Source organism: Lipotes vexillifer, unplaced genomic scaffold (genome assembly GCF_000442215.2).
Source record: "Lipotes vexillifer unplaced genomic scaffold, Lipotes_vexillifer_v1.1 scaffold1226, whole genome shotgun sequence".
In the NCBI taxonomy this organism is placed as follows: domain Eukaryota; kingdom Metazoa; phylum Chordata; class Mammalia; order Artiodactyla; family Lipotidae; genus Lipotes; species Lipotes vexillifer.
In genome coordinates, this window is record NW_006784227.1 from 410,436 (window position 1) to 429,533 (window position 19,098).

General features: G+C 42.5%; 1 protein-coding gene across 2 annotated transcripts in view; it reads right to left on the bottom strand.

Annotated features, from left to right (window-relative positions):
• Positions 1 to 1,126: 1,126 nt before the first annotated feature.
• FILIP1 (filamin A interacting protein 1) overlaps positions 1,127 to 19,098 on the bottom strand; it is a 192,432-nt gene continuing 174,460 nt past the window's right edge. For both annotated transcript variants that reach the window (XM_007456599.1, XM_007456600.1), the window contains exons 5-6: positions 5,418 to 8,223; positions 1,127 to 1,946 (exon numbers count right to left, since the gene is read on the bottom strand). In XM_007456599.1, coding sequence (XP_007456661.1) covers positions 1,740 to 1,946; positions 5,418 to 8,223 — 3,013 coding nt within the window. In that variant the 3' untranslated portion in view covers positions 1,127 to 1,739. The remainder of the gene's footprint in view (positions 1,947 to 5,417; positions 8,224 to 19,098) is intronic.

Consider the following 19,098-nt stretch of genomic DNA (forward strand, 5'->3'; position numbering starts at 1 on the left):
AAAAACAGTGGAGCGTCCTTGTTTCTGAAAGGGATAATGTCCACTTTACAAAAGGGGGGAAATTCCCTTTCAAAAAGACACGAGTCAGTATTCGAAATGGCAAGATCTGTTGTTTAAGCTTGTTGAAAATCGTATTTCATAAAGTCTTTTTTTCTCAGTCTCCCTCTCCTTCCGCCTTGAAATTCCATTATTAGGGCATGTCTCCCGTAGTTGCTCAATATTTTAAAATACATTTGCTGAGAACTGAGCTGCAGGCAACAGTGATCTGATTAAGTAAATGTGAATATTGTGAGGGGTCTGTCTCCTTCATCCACAATTTGAGCCCAAGTTCTACAAGGGACAGGAAGGACAGTGTGGAAAGAACTCAGAGGACAGCCTCTATACCATGAAGCACGGTGACTCCTGGGCTAAAAACCAATCATGTATCTTTAAAAAAAAACCCTACCTTTTACCAAATATCAGGACTATTCGATGATTCTGGAACCTTCACAATTTAGAAGTAGAAAATAGCAACCTGTAACTTAATACTCATTGTGTTATTGTGAAGTTCACCCAATTGCCTCAAAGATTTCAACAAAGGTGCTGCCTACCTGAGACCTCAGATGCTAAGCTGGGGTTATCAGCCTTGAGCTCATTTGTGGTTATTTGACTACCAAGCACCATGTCCACGTCAACATGGTTAAATCTTCTCACAGACACTGGCATTCTGCATTCACACACTCTTCATGCTTATAAAAACATGCTTAAAATTAACAATGATACAAACACAGGTAATAATAATACACTTCACCACACCACACCACACACACACACACACACACACAATCATGAACTGGTTCTATACTTGCAAAGTCAAGTCGACACTTGACTGTGAAAATGTTTCAATTCAATTAAGCTATGCATGATGTCATTTTATTTCTTGGCAACAATGTATCAAAATTTACTGTCGCTATTTTCCATCCATTACAACCTCTCTTGAGCTATAAAGGGCCATTGGGCAGCTCTATTCAAACTGCTCTACAATTTAAATCAGCTGCACACTTGAATAGAGCATGAGTCTGACATTAACGGTTCTAAAATTCCAAAATCTTTACAAATACACACACACAAGTAAAACTCTGTTTTTAGTATTCCATATTTCATTTCCGTTTTATTTCACATTCGAATTGTTTCCTGAAATCGGTTCAGAGGCTTTTGTTTTTGCAAAACCTTAGAGGTCCAGGTCCTGTGATAACTAGGAGATGGGTTTTGTTTGGGGGGTTTTGTTTGTTTGTTTGTTTCCAGCACATGAAGCAAATTTGGAATCTGAAAAAGGCAAATGACAATTGTTAACCTATTTCCTGTTTCATAAAAGAGGTTTTGAAAAATCAATTATGGTGGAACAAAGCCTATTATATTTGACTTACAATTAGGAGCCGGCTTTGGCGAGGCTGTGATCCAGCCCCCATATCTTACTGATTTAACTAATGGGTCCACTTTCTAGAAGCAAAACTGGGTCTAGAAGTCAGGCCCTGCCTCGGGCCCAGCACCCTCCGCAAAGCACACAGCACACGGTAGTTTTGCTGGTTAGTTCTGTTCCCCAGCATCAAAACAAATCCACAAAATAGGAAAGACACATGGCTATTAGTTGATTATTTTATGAACAAGATATTGAAAACTTAAATTAGTACATGTAGAGAGTTGGCACGAACAGAGGGCAGCAGTAGCATCTGCACGACATACCCCCTCCGCCACTGCCCTCAGCCCTTCCCCCCTCCAGGAGAGGTAGCGCTGCCGGCTGCAGATTTCTTCAGCTCTATTTTCATAGACTGAGTCTCAGCTCGAGGCTCGAATTTGGTCAGATTTCCTGCTCCTGGGGCTGCCACTACTGCCTTTCCTGCTTTCATACCTTTTGACATAGGAATGCGGGTGGGTGTAGGCCGCTGGGATGACCCGTCTTGTCCCGACTGTAAGAGAGAAAATACAGAAACGCAAGGGCAATGCTGGTGAGTTTCCCCCGGAAATGCCATCAGTCTGCACATAAGCAGGGCTCTTGCCACAGAACTACCCACAGACGACCCCTCTCCAGATCAGATTATCGTTAGCAAGTTGGAGTTGGTGTCTAGTCCACTTCAGTCGCCCCGCCCCGCTTCCCCTCTCCCGGAACATCTGTGCACCCTTCGTTCTCTTCTCAAGCCCCTGACCTACCTCCTCTACCCTTACTGAAGACAGCCTTCACTCCTACTTCACAGAGAAGCTGCAGGACACCCTGCGTATACTCAGGCATCTTTACTCCTACTGTCCCCCAACTCACCTCACTTGCTTTACATAAAGCAGCTCTCCTTTCCCCTCCTAAGGAGGCCAGATCTTCTCTTTTTTGTATTGTCACTGCTGACCACACCCTATTTTTTCTTTCTTTTTTTTTTTTTTTTTTTTTCCCCCCCCTTTTTTTTTTTTTTTTTTTTTTTGGAAAAAAAATTTTTTGGGGACCCCCCCTTTTTTTTTTTTTTTTTTTTTTTTTTTTTTTTTTGCCATGCCGCATGGCATGCAGGATCTTAGTTCCTCGGCCAGGGATGAACCCGTGGCCCCTGCAGTGAAAGCTCGGAGTCCTAACCACTGGACTGCCACAGAATTCCCCCACAGCGCCCTTCTTGAAGTGCTCCTAAAACTCTCCTGCTGTGATTTCTTACTTGGGTCTCACCCATCCCCCTCCTGTCTCTGACGACTCCTTTTCACTCTGGCGCTGGCTCCCGGTTCCAGCTTGCCTGCCTTATAAATGTGGGTGTCACCATGCTCCATCCTTGGCCCTCTTTTCATTTTTCACATTCACCCTGAGAATCGCCTCAGTTGTCACCCACATGTTGCTGAGTCCCAGGACCTCGAGTCTTCAGTGCTCTCCTTAAATGTAGATCCAGATTTCCAACCGCGTGCTAGACATTTTCAGTGTCCCTCAGGCATCTCAATTGTAACAGGCCCCAAACATTACTTAACTTCTCCCCCAAACAGTAGTCCCCCTGGGTTTCTCGTTTTATCCACCTCTACAGCCAAGCCAGAAACCTCAGAGCTGCCCTCTGTACTCAGTTTGTCATGAAATCTTCAATTCCGTCTTCAATATATTTCTGTCCTCATTTTCACTACCACAGTTCAAGCATACGCCACCTCCAGCCTACAGAATTGCAACAGTATCCCCGTCCTCGGCCTCTATTTCCTCCAATTTATCCTTTAAATGGTTTTACAGACATACCTAACACATAAATAATGTAGTTTTAAAAATCATTACCTTGTTTCTGGGTCCCTTTGTCTCCTCTCTGAGATTAAATGTCAGTTTCATAAAAAGACCCACACATCTTCAGTATCTGACCCCAGTGTGCCTCTCCTTTTCTGCTCCCGCATTTTGTCTCCAGCCCCAGCCGCTGCAGCGCAAAGGGACTGCTCACCTTCCCCAACAAGCCAGTTCCTCACATTGCCATCGCCGCGCCTGTGCACACGCTGCCCTCTCTCTGCATCTGTGAAGACCTCTTCCCCCGATGAAGCCTTCTCTGCTTGTTCCTTTGTACATACCCGTCTCACAGACTGAAACCAGGAGGTTTCAATCCTGCCTCTCCCACTCAGCCAAGAACTTCGACAGGTCCTCTTTACAGTCGGCACCTAACCCCATGCCTAAAGTGCTGCTAATGGTCAATAAATGTTGAATAAATGCACAAATGAACTAGCCACACTATTCGATTTCTAAGAGGGGTATTCCCAAACTTTTTGTTGCCCTTGATCTTATGGGATCTGATATACCTGAAGTATGTGAATCATCATTTAGGCCTTAGAAATCTTAGACAGTTGTTTTGAAATCCTATTTGTGTAGGGGCTTTAGTCAGTAATCCAAAATGTTGCTACAGAAGGGAAGCCTAGCTTGACCTGACCCTTAAGATGGGAGTAGGATGTTCCAGCAGAAGATCTGCTTTAAATTACAACAATTACACCTCCACTAGCTTTTATAAAAATCCAAGCTACACTGTGTTGCTTAAATAAAAGCAGCATTGAACCATTTGAGAAGGGTGAGCAGTGCTGAATGCTATTCAGCTCCCATGGAGCCAATAACAAAAAGCTTTACTGGCAAAGCAGTTAGTAAGTAATTCACACTGTGGAGCCTGTCTTGGGTCCATGCTTGTGCACAGAGAATTAAAGTAAATTATAGTGAAGATATGGGAAAATGAGCCACAGTTTCTATACTTAAATAATAAGCTTCCTCTCCTTCTTAAGAGTTTCTAATATATGCTGCAGAATTTATTCAGAGATTGGGAATCATAATTTCTAGCCTATTAGTTTAAACTAATATCTAAGTAGTGCATGCTCTTCTATAATTTCATCTACCAGTTGTCTTCAATAAATGAAGAAAATCATTGGATGTATTTTGAAAAATAGAATTTATTTTTAAGTTCTGGCTTTTATACTTTGGACATGCTTTTTTATAACCCTTCATTTAGCCTCCCAGCTGGTATTAACTAAATATTTATCGAGCACCTGCTCTCTGCACGATACTATTAATACAATGTAGTGTTTAGACATATAAACTCACTTCTTTTTTACTTTAAAAAAAGTTCTGGATATAATAATCTTTTAATCTTACTTTTCGAATAAAGTATGACTATGACCATATGTAAATGTATTTTAAATATTTTAGGTTCTAGAAATATAACCCAGGAATAGGTTATTTATTTATTTATTTTTATTTTTTGGCTGCATTGGGTCTTAGCTGCTGCAGGCGGGCTTTCTCTAGTTGCGGCGAGTGGGGGCTACTCTTCCTTGCAGTGCGAGGGCTTCTCACTGCGGTGGCTTCTGTGGTTGCGAAGCACGGGCTCTAGGCACGCGGGCTTCAGTAGTTGTGGTGCTCAGGGCTCAGTAGTTGTGGCTCACGGGCTCTAGAGCACAGGCTCAGTAGCTGTGGCGCACGGGCTTCGTTGCTCCGCGGCATAAGGGATCTTCCCGGACCAGGGCTCGAACCCGTGTCCCCTGCATTGGCAGGCGGATTCTTAACCACTGCACCACCAGGGAAGCCCAACCCAGTAACGGTTTTAATTATTTTCTGCATATTGACCATTTCTCCCCAGTCTCCATTTTTCAAAATACTGTAAACATAAAAACCAAATTTTAAACCTCATTATTCCCATATGCTGACACTGCAAGAGGCCATCTTTGCAAGGATTTTTGGAGTCTCCATAATTGTTGTGAAAGAAAAATTATCCCTCATAATTGGCTCAAATTCATAAAGTACTAGGCCACTTTTTACTCCTATTTCTTGATGTAGACAGTCCCCTAAGAAACAGCTCGTAGTGGGTTCGGGTGGAGCCGAGGCACGTGCTTTTGCTGTATCTTGGGCACTGCGCTGTTCTCACTCCCCCCGCGCCCCCCGCCTTGGCGTGAACTTTGGAGCCCCCTCTACTCACCACTGACTGGGTTCCTCTGGCCGATGAGGTCGTGACCGGTGTAATGGTGATGGTGCTGGTCACTTTGCTTGCGCCAGGGCGAGGCGAGACGTGGCTCCTGGGCGAGCGAAGGACTGTGCCGGTGGACACCTCCTTCTCCGCGGCCACGCTGACAGGTCGGACAGTAATCACCGGGCTTGCTCCCTCAGCCGCAGTCCCAGGGGCGCGCTTAAACTGAGAACCTAAGTGAATGTGAATTTTATTGTCTTCCGTGGTTATGATATTGGCATTGGAGTTGTACTTCCGGACTGGGGCTGGCACAGTCTGCTTCTCCGGGTTGACCTTGAGGACAGTCCTTCCCACGGGCATTTCCTGGGATTCGGGAGGGACGGCGATGTCCGCCGGGGCCGCTGATGTGGACACGGTCATGATCTGTATGGGGGACGTGGGCCTATCCGCAAACGGCCCTCTTCCGCTTTCTGGTGTCTTCTCTCTGGAGAAGGTAGTAATTGTGACTGGGGACATGGCTCGCTCCGCGCTGAGAGTAGCATCTCCGCTTTTCTGTTTCTGAGACATGACATTTGGTGACGGGATAATGGTTATCCTCGGTTTCTGATTCCCTAGGGTGGGAATGACGGTGGTACTGGAAAAAAATTCTTCCGCCGTGGGGCTTGTAATCTCCAAAGTGGCAGTGCTGTTCTCATGGTCCGGCGTCACTCGAATGTGCAGGGGCTGGCCCTGCTTGGGCGAAAGAACCAGCTCTCCTGGGTGCCCCGGGCTGGAACCGGCTCGAGGCCCCTTCTCCTGAGTCACCGGGGGCCCATTCTCCCTTTTCCTCATCCATGGAATCCAAGACTTCCTCATGGTGAGCTCGTTGGCCGCGGGCGGATACCTGTCTAGGACAGAGGAACGTTCCACAGGTTTCTTCAGCCCCACCTGTCGAAGGTTACTCATGATATGGTTTTCTTCTTGAAAGGATTTGCGTATAAACACTGCTGGCGTGTCCTCCTCCGCCGCTTCGCTGCCGACCGCATCCGTCTGAACGCCGGTGGACGTCACGGGGACATCCACCATCCTCCTCCCGTTCACGCTGGGTCGGAGAGCGCGGCTGTACCGCTTGGACAGCTCCAGCTCTTTGGTCAGATTGAGGACCTCCTGCCCCATGTTCTTGTTCTTGTTTTCTTCTTCCATAAATCTTTGCTGAAGCACAGAATAATCCACTTGGAGCTGAGAAAGCTGATCTTCTTTGTTCATCAATTCATGAATCTTCTCTTTAAGGGCTTGGACTTCTGCTTTTAAGTCTCGACTTTTAGCTTCTTCCAGCCGAAACCTGTGTCTCAGCTCGGCTTCCTGGCTCACCGCCTCACCTTTCTCTATTGCTTTATTCTTGGCGATTTGGTGTTTTATCTCCTCCAGCTGCTGAGAGAGGAAGTTGGCCTTATCCTGCTCGCTTCTAAACTTCTGCTCCAGCTGGCCGTACTCATCTTCCGTCTTCATCAGATCCCCTTCCACCACCTCCAGTTGCTGGAGACGTTTCTTCAGTCTCTCGATTTCCAGTGTTAGCTCCTTAATTTTGTTACCTTCTGGGCAGGTGAGCTCAGGTCCTTTTCGAGACCTTCCTCTTGTTATTTCTCTCTCCACCTCCTCTATCCCATCGAGTCTCTTCTTTAATAAGTCAACACTGCAGCTTAATTCAGAGGATTTTTCTTCTTCGCTTTTCAGTTTGCCTATTAACTCATCTCTCTCTTTTGTCAAATTGTACACCTTTTCCTCCATTTCGGATTTCAGTTTTAAAAGCTTTTTACTTTCTTCAATGAGCTTTTCCGTCACATCCATAACCTTGCCTTGTTCCACCTTAAAATTTTTATTGAGTCCATCCACTTTTCTCTCTTCTTGCTTTATTTTCTCCATCATGTTTTTCCTTTCATCAACCAGCATCACGGTAAAGGACTTCAACTTTGTCAGATCGTCTTTCAGGCTTAATTCAGCCTTTTCCAATCGACTTTCAGAACATTCCAGCTCTTTAACCCGACTCTTGACTACCTCCAACTCATTGAGCAGGTCCTTGGTTAAGTTCTTTTCTTTCTCCAGATTTAAATGCAGCTGGGTGCACTCCGATTTACTCTTGCTGAATGCTTCTTCCAACTTCTCCAGTTCCGACATTCTCACCTGTAACTTCTCGACTTCAAGTCTGAGCTCTCGGCTATGGTGCTCTTCCTCCTGCAGCTTCTTCCTCAGCCCCCTGCACTGGGATTCGGTTTTCGTGATCTCCTCGTCTTTACCCTCCATCTCAAGTACGCGCTTCCGAAGCTTTTCCACTTCTGCCATGAGACTGGAGTTGCCACATTCCCCTTTGGCAATTTTATCTCTTAGCTCCTGAAGTTCTACTTCTGCCTTTTGAAGATTTTTGTTGGTCTCTTCCAGCTCCTCGATTCGTTGAGTCAAGCCAACCAGCCTGAGTCTGAGCTGCCTGTTGTGAGACTCCTGATTGGCCAACTTAGCGCTCATCTCTTCATGCTCCTGGGAAAACCTCGAAGCCTTGTGTTCAAAATCCACTTCCAACTTGAGCAATTTCTGCCTGTCTTCTTTGGATTTAGAAGTGATGGCTTTGAGCTTTTCTTCCTCTTCCCTCAGTTTCTGAGTCAGGTCCTGTACTTTCTGGCTTTGCAGGCCAAGTTGCTCAATATGCATCTGCCTTTCATCCACCAGCATGAGTGCGAAGGACTTGAGTTTCACAAGCTCATCTCTCAGTTTGTTGAGCCGCTTAGCATTTTCCTTTTCTTTGCGGGCTTGGTAAGCCTTTTCTTGTTCAAGGAGTTTTTTCAACCTAGAAAACAAAATATATTAAAACATTCTATTTTATTACATTAAACTTTATATGTTATACATAAATATTTCATATACATATTAAAAGATTAGTCTGCAAATAAGTTTCTCTTAGGAATTACATAAAAACAAAATAAAATGCTGTTACAATAAATCCCTTATCAATTACTGCAGTATGAAGGTTTAACAAATAGCCATTAATGAAGCCAATCAGAAGGCAGGATGCTGGCTACCGGTACTGAAGGGTAGCGACTAGAAGGGGGCATGAAGAGGGCTTTTCCGGTACCAGTTTATGTTTCATAATTTGTGTGCGCAGGGCGTTAGCGATGGGAAGAATAGGATGAATTGTGACAACTTTGCAAAAGATAACATGGACTTTGTGACTGCTTACTAACTGGTACGAAGGGAGAGAGAGAGAGAAAAAAATGACTTCAATGCTTTAGGTCTGAATAGTTGCAAACAGTAATATTTTTAACAGAAACAGGAAAAACAGGTGAGAAAGGGTATGGGCAGAAATTGAGAACTGAAGCAACAGCAAGTTGAAAAGTATACCAGACAACAGTTAACAATACTGTACTCTATACTTAAAATTTTTTAAAGAGGGTAGAACTCATGTTAAGTGTTCTTACCATGATTGAGACAGACAAACAAATAAATAAACGTGCCAACAATTAGAAATGTAGTGCTTTGAAAATAAGTCCTATAAATTTTACAACTCATATACACCTTAACCCATAGCCTTAATGCCTCCCCACTGTCTCTACTCCAGTCCAAGTACTCAGCATCTGCTGATAATTCTGCAACAGCCTCCAAACTGGTCCCTTCACAACCTCAGCTGTGCCACTTCCTAGCTGTATGATCTTGGAGAAGTTATATAACCTCTGTGTATCTCACTTTTCTCACTTATAAATTGAGCATCAAAATAGTAGCTAATTCATAAGGTTTGTCTGAGGTGCATATCAGTTAATATACGGAAAGCACGTATAACAGTGCCTGGCCCATAGTGAGTGTAGCTAAAACTACACTTTATATTATAAATTTATAATTATATTATTATTATAATTATGTTTATGTTATCATTATTATTATTACTACTTACTCTCACCCAAATTCTAATATAATCATGTCACTCCTGGTAAATGGAATATTTATAAATGGCATATTTCCTGCCACGTCAATAAACAAAGTGTGTCACAGTCATCAACAACTGCAGCCCTCCAACGTGAGCCAGTGAGCCCTGAGGAAACTCAGGGCTGAAAAGAATACTTGCCATCTAGCAGCCATCAGACTGCAGCCACTCCCTGAAGTGAGCCCTGAGGAAACTCAGGATGTACAAATACATGACACTGGCCCTAGGTAGCTGAGGTGCCTATCAAAGGAATGATTTCAGGGAGCCCAGACTCTTGCATCTTCCCATACACAGAAAAGCGCTACATTCCTTAGCTTGAGATACCTTGTTTTCTTTAATTAACAATAATCTTTTGACGTTCCGACTACCTGCCCTTTTGTTGCAAAACTCCTATATGTCCTGGCTCACCCCTCGCCTCCTTGGAGCAGTTTCTCAGTTATCTGCAACGCTGTCTCGGGGCTGTAGTCCTCATTTTGCCCCCAGTAAAGCTTAATTTGCAACTCTCACGCTGTGCATTTTTTTTTAAGTCAACACTCCCATGGCTTCCTATTGCTTTAAGAATAGAGGCATGAAATCCATAACAAGGCCCAGACTGATGTGATTCCTGACCACCTGGGCAGGTTGATCTCAAGCTGATCTCTCACCTGTTATCTAAGCTCCACACATTGCTCAAATATGCTGGACCCTCTGCTTAGAAGTACCTCCCTGCTCTTCCTTTCTCCCTGACACATACACACACACACACATGAACATATCTGGTTGACTTTTTATCCTTTGAGTCTCACTCAAATGTCACTCCCTTCAGGAAGCCTTCCCTGACCAAACTGACTAAGTCAGAGCCTCTTAGAAACTCTCATAATACCCTGCAGTCTTCTTTTATAACACTTATCAACTTACAAGTTTTTAATGTCTGCCTACCTCTGTTCATGAAAGTTCTGTGAGAGTGGGTGCCAGGTCCTTGTTCACCCCCTAGCACAATGCCTGACACATAGGAGGTGCTCAAGAAATATTGACTGAATGGATAAATGGAAGAAAGAACAAATAAATAAGCTTGAGCTAGAAATAAAGCTCAAGCCACCTACATAGGGCTGTGTGAACTAAAGTCCTTACAATGCTGAGCTGAGGATAAATTTTTGTCGAATGTATGTTATGGTTGTTACTAGGCCAGTAATTGGATACTACTAGTGGCTATTAGACAATGAGTGTCTCTGATCTCATTAGCAATGCCCTCTCTTAAAGAATATGGTCATCCTAGCCATCATCTCTGGGAGAAGAGGAGTTTCTCTTAAGTGGGAAACCTCACGTGAGAGAGGGAGCCTTCTCTGTGTGGACTGGAAAGATATCCCTAATGGTCTGTCTATCCTTAGTCCTGGTGGATGAACAACCTTTTTATCTACCTTTCCAGTCAATTTGGCATTCTACTTTCAGTTGTTTTTTTCCTTCTTCCCCCATATCTAGAAATCCTCTTTTTTTTTTTTACATTAAACAAGCATTCAGAAGCATTATCACATCATTGTGCAACCATTCACAAAGCATAATGACTATCGCACAAACAATTTTCTAATAGTTACAATTTCACTTTGTGCTTTAAACAATTTACTGTACATTATGGGGCATTTCCATGTAATTATGCTATTGAAGGAGCAAAATAAGAGGATTTCAGTGTTCTGACTGTTATGGTGTACACATTCATCAAAATTCATCAAAATGTATAATTAAAATTGGTGAATTTTGTAATACATAAATTATATCTCAATTTTCAAATAGATTAAGAAAAATAATATTAAAAGCCCTGCAAAGTGCTCTAAGATGTCAGATAAAGGGAGAAAAGTTGTAAACAAATCTAAAAGAGTGACTTAAAATATGATTGAAAACATAAAACAGGTTATTAATCTTAAGGCAGAAAGAGGTGAAAGCAGAAGTTGTAAAAATAAAGAGAAGACAGCTCACATTTTCAGGTGGAATTCCAGCTGACAAGAAAACTTGTTCCAGGAAAATGATGTTTCAGGTATGAGAAAACCTTGAGTCCTAATATTATTTCAAGAGGCTCGTAAAAGCCCACTCCAAACTCAAGTATTTACTAATACTTAATTTTTAAAAAAATAAAGGATAGGAAGAAAGGTCTTTTGATAATAAAACATTTTATTTACCAACTATCTGTTACGTCCTAGGCTGTGTGTTTTATTATTTCATTTCATTTTCATAACAACACTTGAGCAAGGCATTACTATGCCATTTTATAAATAAGGAAATCGTTTGCCCTAATCATGGGAACAGGACTAGGAAGGGGCAGGTTGGGATTTTGGACCAGATCTGTTTGACCACAGTGTGCTTTTAACAATGCTATTCCTCAAACAGGTATTGCTGGAACAGCTGAAATTCACAAGACTTTGTGTTTGTTTAGGTTAACTTCATCTTACTTGATTCATCTATCTTTCTGGAATTGTCAAGTTCCTCCTTGGACTGTTCTGTCACCCAATATATCAGTTTATATCTAGCATTGTGTCAATGGCAACACAACCCCAGTGATTAATAGAAAGACAGGTCAATGTACAGAGCCCTTCAAATAGAGTCAAGTTCTCCCTGCTGCTGACTTCAACCCATTCAGCAGCAGGGACGTTGTCATCAGTCACCCATGCGCCCACGGGGCTGTTAGTCATTATCTCTCTGAGCTCCCAGCCCTCCCTTGCACCTGTTCCAACCACATCCTCCTCACGCCAGTCAACTACAACCAAATGCTTCCAGATGCTTGGGCCCCAGATCGAGAGTCATCCTTGAGTTCTGTCCTTCTCTCACAAGCCCACATTCAGTTCTTCAATAAATCTTGTCAACTCTACCTTCAAAATACATCTCGAATCCAATTACTTCTCATCCCGCTATTGGTCTTACCCTGGCCCACGCCACCGTCATCCCTTATCTGTATTATTGCAAGAGCGACCTAACCTGACTCTCAACTTCCACTTTTGCTCACCCTCATCTGTCCTCTGCCCAGGAGCCAGCATGATTTAAAAAGGGTGAATCAGCTCGGTGCTTTGTGACCGCCTGGAGGGGTGGGATAGGGAGGGTGGGAGGGAGGGAGACGCAAGAGGGAAGAGATATGGGAACATATGTATATGTATAACTGATTCACTTTGTTATAGAGCAGAAACTAACACACCACTGTAAAGCAATTATACTCCATTAAAGATGTAAAAAAATAAAAAATAAATAAAAAGGGTGAATCAGATCCTGTCATTCCTCAGCTCCAAGCCCAAATCATCACAATGGCCTAAAAGGCCCCACGTCATCACTCTTTTCCTCCTACTTCTGTGACTTCATGTCTTAAAACTCTTTCTCTTATCCTTGAGATATTCTACTAGATCACTCCTTCATTTCCTTCAAGTCTTTGTACAATTATCCCCTCTCAGGGAGGCCTGCTTTGCCAACCTTATTTGTCTTGTGCATTTCATGGTAGAACTTCCTATTTTCTTCTTCTGCTGTCTTTTTCTCCAGAGCACTTATTACCATCTAATACGCTATACATTTTACTTATTCTTTTTTTTTTAATTGACTGTCATTCTTCTCTAAACTGTAAACACCTTGAAAGGAGGGTTTTTGTGTATTTTATTCACTGCTGCAGCCCCAGCACCTAGAATGTGGCCAATGGTGAGCTCTTTCCACGTTTGTTGAAGACGATCGCAAAAGGCCTTCTCAAAAGTCTTGCTGAAATTCGAATGTGCTCGGCCAAATCCTTAACTTCTTTGTGCCTCTGTTGTGAAGACTAAAGCAAACGGCCTCTGTAAAGTGCTTAGACAGTGGCCAGCCCACAGAATGTTCTCAGTAAATGCCACCCGCCAGTGTTGCTGGTCACACCTCTTCTTGTTTACTCATTTGACAATCATTTGCTGAACATTTACTTTGTGCCGGGCACTCTGCTAGGCATATAAAGTTAAAAAAAGACACAGTTCTTGCCCCTAAGGCATTTACTCTCTAAAGACGAGAACAATTAAACCAATACAGAGACAAAGACATGCAGAGGAAGCATCCACCTCTGTGGGAAACCAGAGGAAGGGCAGCTAAGTCATATCAAGGGAGTGGAGTCAGGGAGGCTTCTAGGAGGAGGTGACTCTTAACCTGCATCTTGAAAGCTAAGTAGGAGCTAAGTAAGTAGAGAAGGCAGGGAAAGGGCCCTCTAGACCGGGGGTTAGCAGTATTGTCTGTGGGCCAAATCTAGATCAAGGCCAGTATCTGGACAGTCCTGGAGCTAAAAATTGTTCTTACATTTTTAAAGGCTTGTAAAACATAACGAAGAAGAGGCAGATACTGTATGTGGCCTGCAAAGCCTAAAATAGGAGTCAAGTGGAAACAGCACGTAAAAGCACAGAATTGGGAAATAGACCCCAAAGGTAACTCAACTAAAGTGAAGGGTACCTGTGGGAACAGTGGAAGGAAAGGAGGTTGGAAAGGAAGGCCAAGCAAACAAAGCCCCCAGCGGGCTAAGAGGATGACTCTGAACTTGGGATTCAGAATATGAGGAAGTTCGACAGGTGTGGAGAAGCCGGAGATCAGTTAGGAGCTCCTGAGAAAGCAGGAGCTGAGAAACGGAGTCTGAACTAAGATTATGTCATTGAATAAAAAGAGAAGGGGGTTCACGTGGTGATATTCAGGAGACAGAAATCATAGGGTTTGGTAACAGACTGAGTGAGGATGGAGAGGGAGAAATTTGGACAGACTCCGCTGCTTCTGGACAGGGTTATTTGTTTGCTGTCAGTGCTTATCACATATAGGCTAATAGTAGAGAAACAGCCTTGGAGGGGATGATCATGATGCTCCAAAAAAGGTACATTGGGGCTTCCCTGCTGGGGCAACTGTTAAGAATCTGCCTGCCAATGCAGGGTTCAAGCCCTGGTCCAGGAAGATCCCACATGCCGCGGAGCAACTAAGTCTATGCGCCGCAACTACTGAGCCTGTGCTCTAGAGCCCACATGCCACAACTACTGAGCCTGTGTGCCACAACTACTGAAGCCTGCGTGCCTAGAGCCCGTGCTCCGCAACAAGAGAAGCCACCGCAGTGAGAAGCCCGCACACCGCAGGGAAGAGTAGCCCCTGCTCGCCGCAACTAGAGAAAGCCCGCGTGCAGCAACGAAGACCCAACGTGGCCAAAAGCAGAATAAAATTTTAAAAAGGTACATTGACTTTGAGGTTGTTGGAACCTACAAGTGAAATGCTTATTGGTACCCAGGAGATCAGGAGATGGATCTGGGCCAAAGTTACAGACTGGGAGTGTCCAGTGACGGGTGCAATCTAAAGCCATGAGAGAGGATGAGATGAGTAAGAGGTGTGAGACATCAGAGAGAAAGAGGACCAAGGACAGAAAAAAGACACTGAGATGAGAAAACATCAAGGAACTTAATGAGAGAGGCTGAGCGGGGAGAGCCAGAGAATCAGGAGGGAATCCAGGCAACAGTGGATTTGCAGACCCCAAGAGGGCAGAAATGGGGCATGTCCATATACTGCAATACTCTGGAGGGACCAAGTGAGAGACAGGAAAATGTTCCTTGTTTTCATTTAAACTCAAATTTAAAGAAAACCTCTTCCATTTGATATGTCAACACGGATATCGACAGTACTCCACTCGAGCAGTTTTAGTGGGGTTAGGGATCAAAATACAACATAAAGCTTAGCTGAAGAAAAACCAAAGCGAAAAAAAAAAAAAAAAAAAATGGAGACAAGTACCTGAGACCAATGATTTGAGATCTTGATTGTGAAAGAAAAGAGAAAAAGGGATGTGGACACAGGACACAGGTAGGGCAGGGTCAACATTTTTAACCTCATATATATATGAGAGATACTAGCATGTTCCCAATTAACTTTAAAGCTCTTTGTTTTTCTTTATAGAAATAGTCCAGTTAATAAATAATGATAGAATAATAAATAAAGAAGTAATTATACAATACCACCATTTTGCAATCCCCAATAAAATAATGGGTGTGGGCAATGCTCATTAATGTCTCCCAAAAGAGAGACAGCCAGGTACTGTATACATATATATAGACCTCCACCCAAGAAATTTTCTTACCAAAAAAATTGAACCTGAATCAGATCGAGTTTCTGTAACCATCAGCTTACAGAAAAGACAGGGGCAAGACACATACTAAATGACACTGTGATGATGCAATCAGAAAAGTCCAAAATGTAGGGGACTATACAGGATAAAAAACCTAGTTTCTTCAGTAAATAAATTCTAAGAAAAAAGAATGGGGGAGGGGAAACTATAGATTAAAAGAAATTTAGAAGACATACCAACCAATTATAATCTGTTTGGAGTCTCATTCAAATTATTAAAAATAAGACAATTGGAAAAATTACGTTAAGGAATTATTATTAAATTTTAGGTGTGATAAAGGATTTTGACAATATTTTTAAAAGAATCCTTACATTTTAGAAATACATATTGAAATATTTATGAATGAAATGATATGTCTGGAATTTACATTACAGTAATCCAGCAGAGTTAGGATAGATGAAACCAGATTGGTCAAAAGTTGATTAATTGTTGAAGTTAAGTGCTGGGTACATAGGAGATCATTACACTATTCTTTTTCTTTTGTAGATGTTTGAAATTTTCCATAATAAGATTTAACCCTCTTTTGTAATGTTTAGCTTTTCTCCACCCAAGTCTCAGCTAGTTTGGAGTCTGGCCATATTTTCATTTTCCTTACTCTATGATGTGACTCACATGTTTCTATGATTGTGGGTGAATCTTTCATTCCTTTCCATGTTTATAACTAAGCTAGTTAGAGACTTCTACTTTTTCTTCCTCACTGGGATCTGTTCATGCTTCTTCAAACTTATGCTAGAAAAAGCAGCTCATTCTGATCTGTTCCACAGATATTTGTTAATTTAGCTTTCCTTTTAGAGTCTAAAGATAAATTGGTTTGGAGGGGAAAGGGGAAGTGAAAGAGTTTTTTTAAACCCTCTCCTGGATATCCATCTTTGAGACAAACACCTTCCCTGGAACAGTTGTCAATCGGTGCTCCTGAAGACTCAGGGCCTCACTGGACTATATTCCTTCTCACTTTTTTTCCTTGAACCATTTCTCCAAATTTCTCAGCATTAGCCCCAGAGCAGCAATCCTCTCTTTGCTTCCCTTGTCACTTGTCACCATTTTAATCCATCAGACCCCATTTGAAACCCTGATGTCATCCTAGGTTTATTTCTCAGCCAGACCACGCTAATTTCCCTTCTCACTGTTTTCTTCCCCTCCACTGTGTTTTTACTTCTTCAGCTCTCCCTGTCAAGAGAAAAGGCAGGTTAAAACTAGCAAGGGCATGAGAGTGATTAGAGATGAATGAACCTCGAAAGAGTTAAGCTTTCCTGCAGTTTGAAACCTTGAATCACAATGCATTTTTTCCCCAACTAGAGCATATAGTACAGAACTAAGCAGCTTGGTAACATGATAGGACATGGTTTTACCAGATGACCCAGGAAGAAGTGTTACTCTTTCATAAGTCACCTCAGTTCCTCGAGATGGTGACTATTATAATAATTATGCAGAATTAATCTAATGCCCCCAATATACTGTGCAGGGCGGGGATTAGGGTGAAGTGGAGGAGACTGGGTTGTGCAGCTGCAGCGTCAGGTCCTGCTCTCATTTGAAATTTTGATGTTTTTGTTCATCATGGAATTTTTTGCATTAATTTTAATTTTTAAAAATAGTGCATTAAAATATTACGTATCTTGATTACTGAGTTTTTTTGGCATCCACTTAAATTTTGCGCCCAAGGCTGAGAGTCTCATTTGCCTCACCCTAGTCCCAGCCCTGGGCACTGAGTGCTAGATAACCATATTTTACATATACAGAAATGGTGGGTCCTTTATCACAGGGCACAAACTTTTTTGAGCTTTGTTTCTGTTTCGTGTTTCTTAGTAGTGGGGATGAGTTTACAAAGCCCTTGTGCACTTTTTCTTTTCTGCTATTGTGAAGACCAGCAGTATTGTAGGGTACCTATCTGATCTCAAACTTGTATCACTATCCCACTGTGGTGGGATGGGGCCTAGCTCACCTATTCTCCTGAAAAAGAACTTGGTGATAAAAACTAAAAGAAAAGAAAAGAAGTAAACTTTTTGCTAGCACCTTTTATGAACTGCTTTTATGTCACAAGAGAAGACCCTGAACTTATACACATGATTTCATGTTATAAAACTATACCCTATCAATGTATAAATAATCCAGTAATCTCACTACATTCAATTCAAGAGTATAATCCAAGTAATTCAAATAGCATTCACACACACTCTCAAGCAGATTATTACAAATGAAGGTTCACTTCCAGATTTTGAGGGGATTATGTATAATTCTGCTGTAGAATAGGTACCGTGAGGTCTAGTTGTGAAAAATTATAAAACAAGGATATGCATTATGACTCCCCTCTGGGTTAGCCCAACAACAGACAATAAACTAAACTGATTATGAAATTTAACTGATAGTAATCTATCTTTAAAAGGCACCGCTGGCAGCAACTGAAAGCCGTGAAAATCTCGTGGCTGATAACAAATTATTCTTCTTGGAGATTGTGAGATTTCCTATTACCAGGTGAGCACACGCTCAGTGCTTGCCGTGATTTGGTAGCAACCAGACTCCACGGTAAAATACAAATTTAGTCTTCATGAAATTCTACTAACATGCTAATTTAAATGTACAAATGCCAAATTCAGAAATAAATCACTTACTCTACTACTAGTAAATTGCTCTCAGTCATGGGAGAAATTAAAGTCTAGGGAATTGTTTGTTTTTCACCTAAAACCATTGAAACAACTATTTTTTCCCTGATAGTTTGCTGCTCAACAGGAGACCCATATCTGAGAATCACTATTTGAGAACAAGCTCTCTAATCAAACACTCTAGTATGAAGCTTCCCGACTCATACAGAATATAGCCATGATTCATTAATTCACTCACTAATTCAACAAGGATGGGTTGAATACTCTACCATTGTTAAATAATGTACCAGGTGCTTGGAATTTAAAAAAAAATTGCAATCCTTTGTAAAAAGTGCCATTTATGCTTTAAATATAGGCTACTCCATCCAAGGGTGGAGATGTGATTGGAGGAAGTAATTGCTCAAAGCTTTTGTAACTGTTTTTCCCAATAGTGTTCCCCCGCTGTCAGGGGGTAGCCCACATTGCCCCTCTGGGAGGCCTGGATAGGGGTTGCCCTCCTCCTTAGGGAACGAGGCCCGTGCAGGGGTGCCTGGCTTGATACGCTGAAGGAAGACTGGATTTCAGCCCCAGTTCTTCCTGGTCAGGGGCTACTACCTGCACAACCACACCCCATGGTCCCAGGGGCTCTTTTTTCTCATCCTTTGGGTTTCAGTTCATATGTCTTCCCCCCAGAGAGGCATTCTCTGATTAGCCTATTGAAAACAGCTTCCCCAGCCGCACGCCATCATGGTACCATATTTATTTCTTTTACTGCACTTTCACTGTCTGAAATGATCTGGGTCATTCATTCGTGTACTTAGGTATTGTCTGTCTTTCCACCTCTGCACAGAAGAAAAGCGCCATAAGAGCAGAGTCCGGCCCTGAACACCAGCACCCCCCAGCAGAGTGCCTAACACACAGTAGGTGCTCAATCAGTATTTGTTCGATGAATGAATAAGCAAAGTCATCCAGATGAAGAATGGGGAAAATGCGGTGCCACGTAAAGGGAAAGGGGTGTGCAGACGCAAGAACACAGGACGTCACTCAGAGCAGCAGTCAACCTCA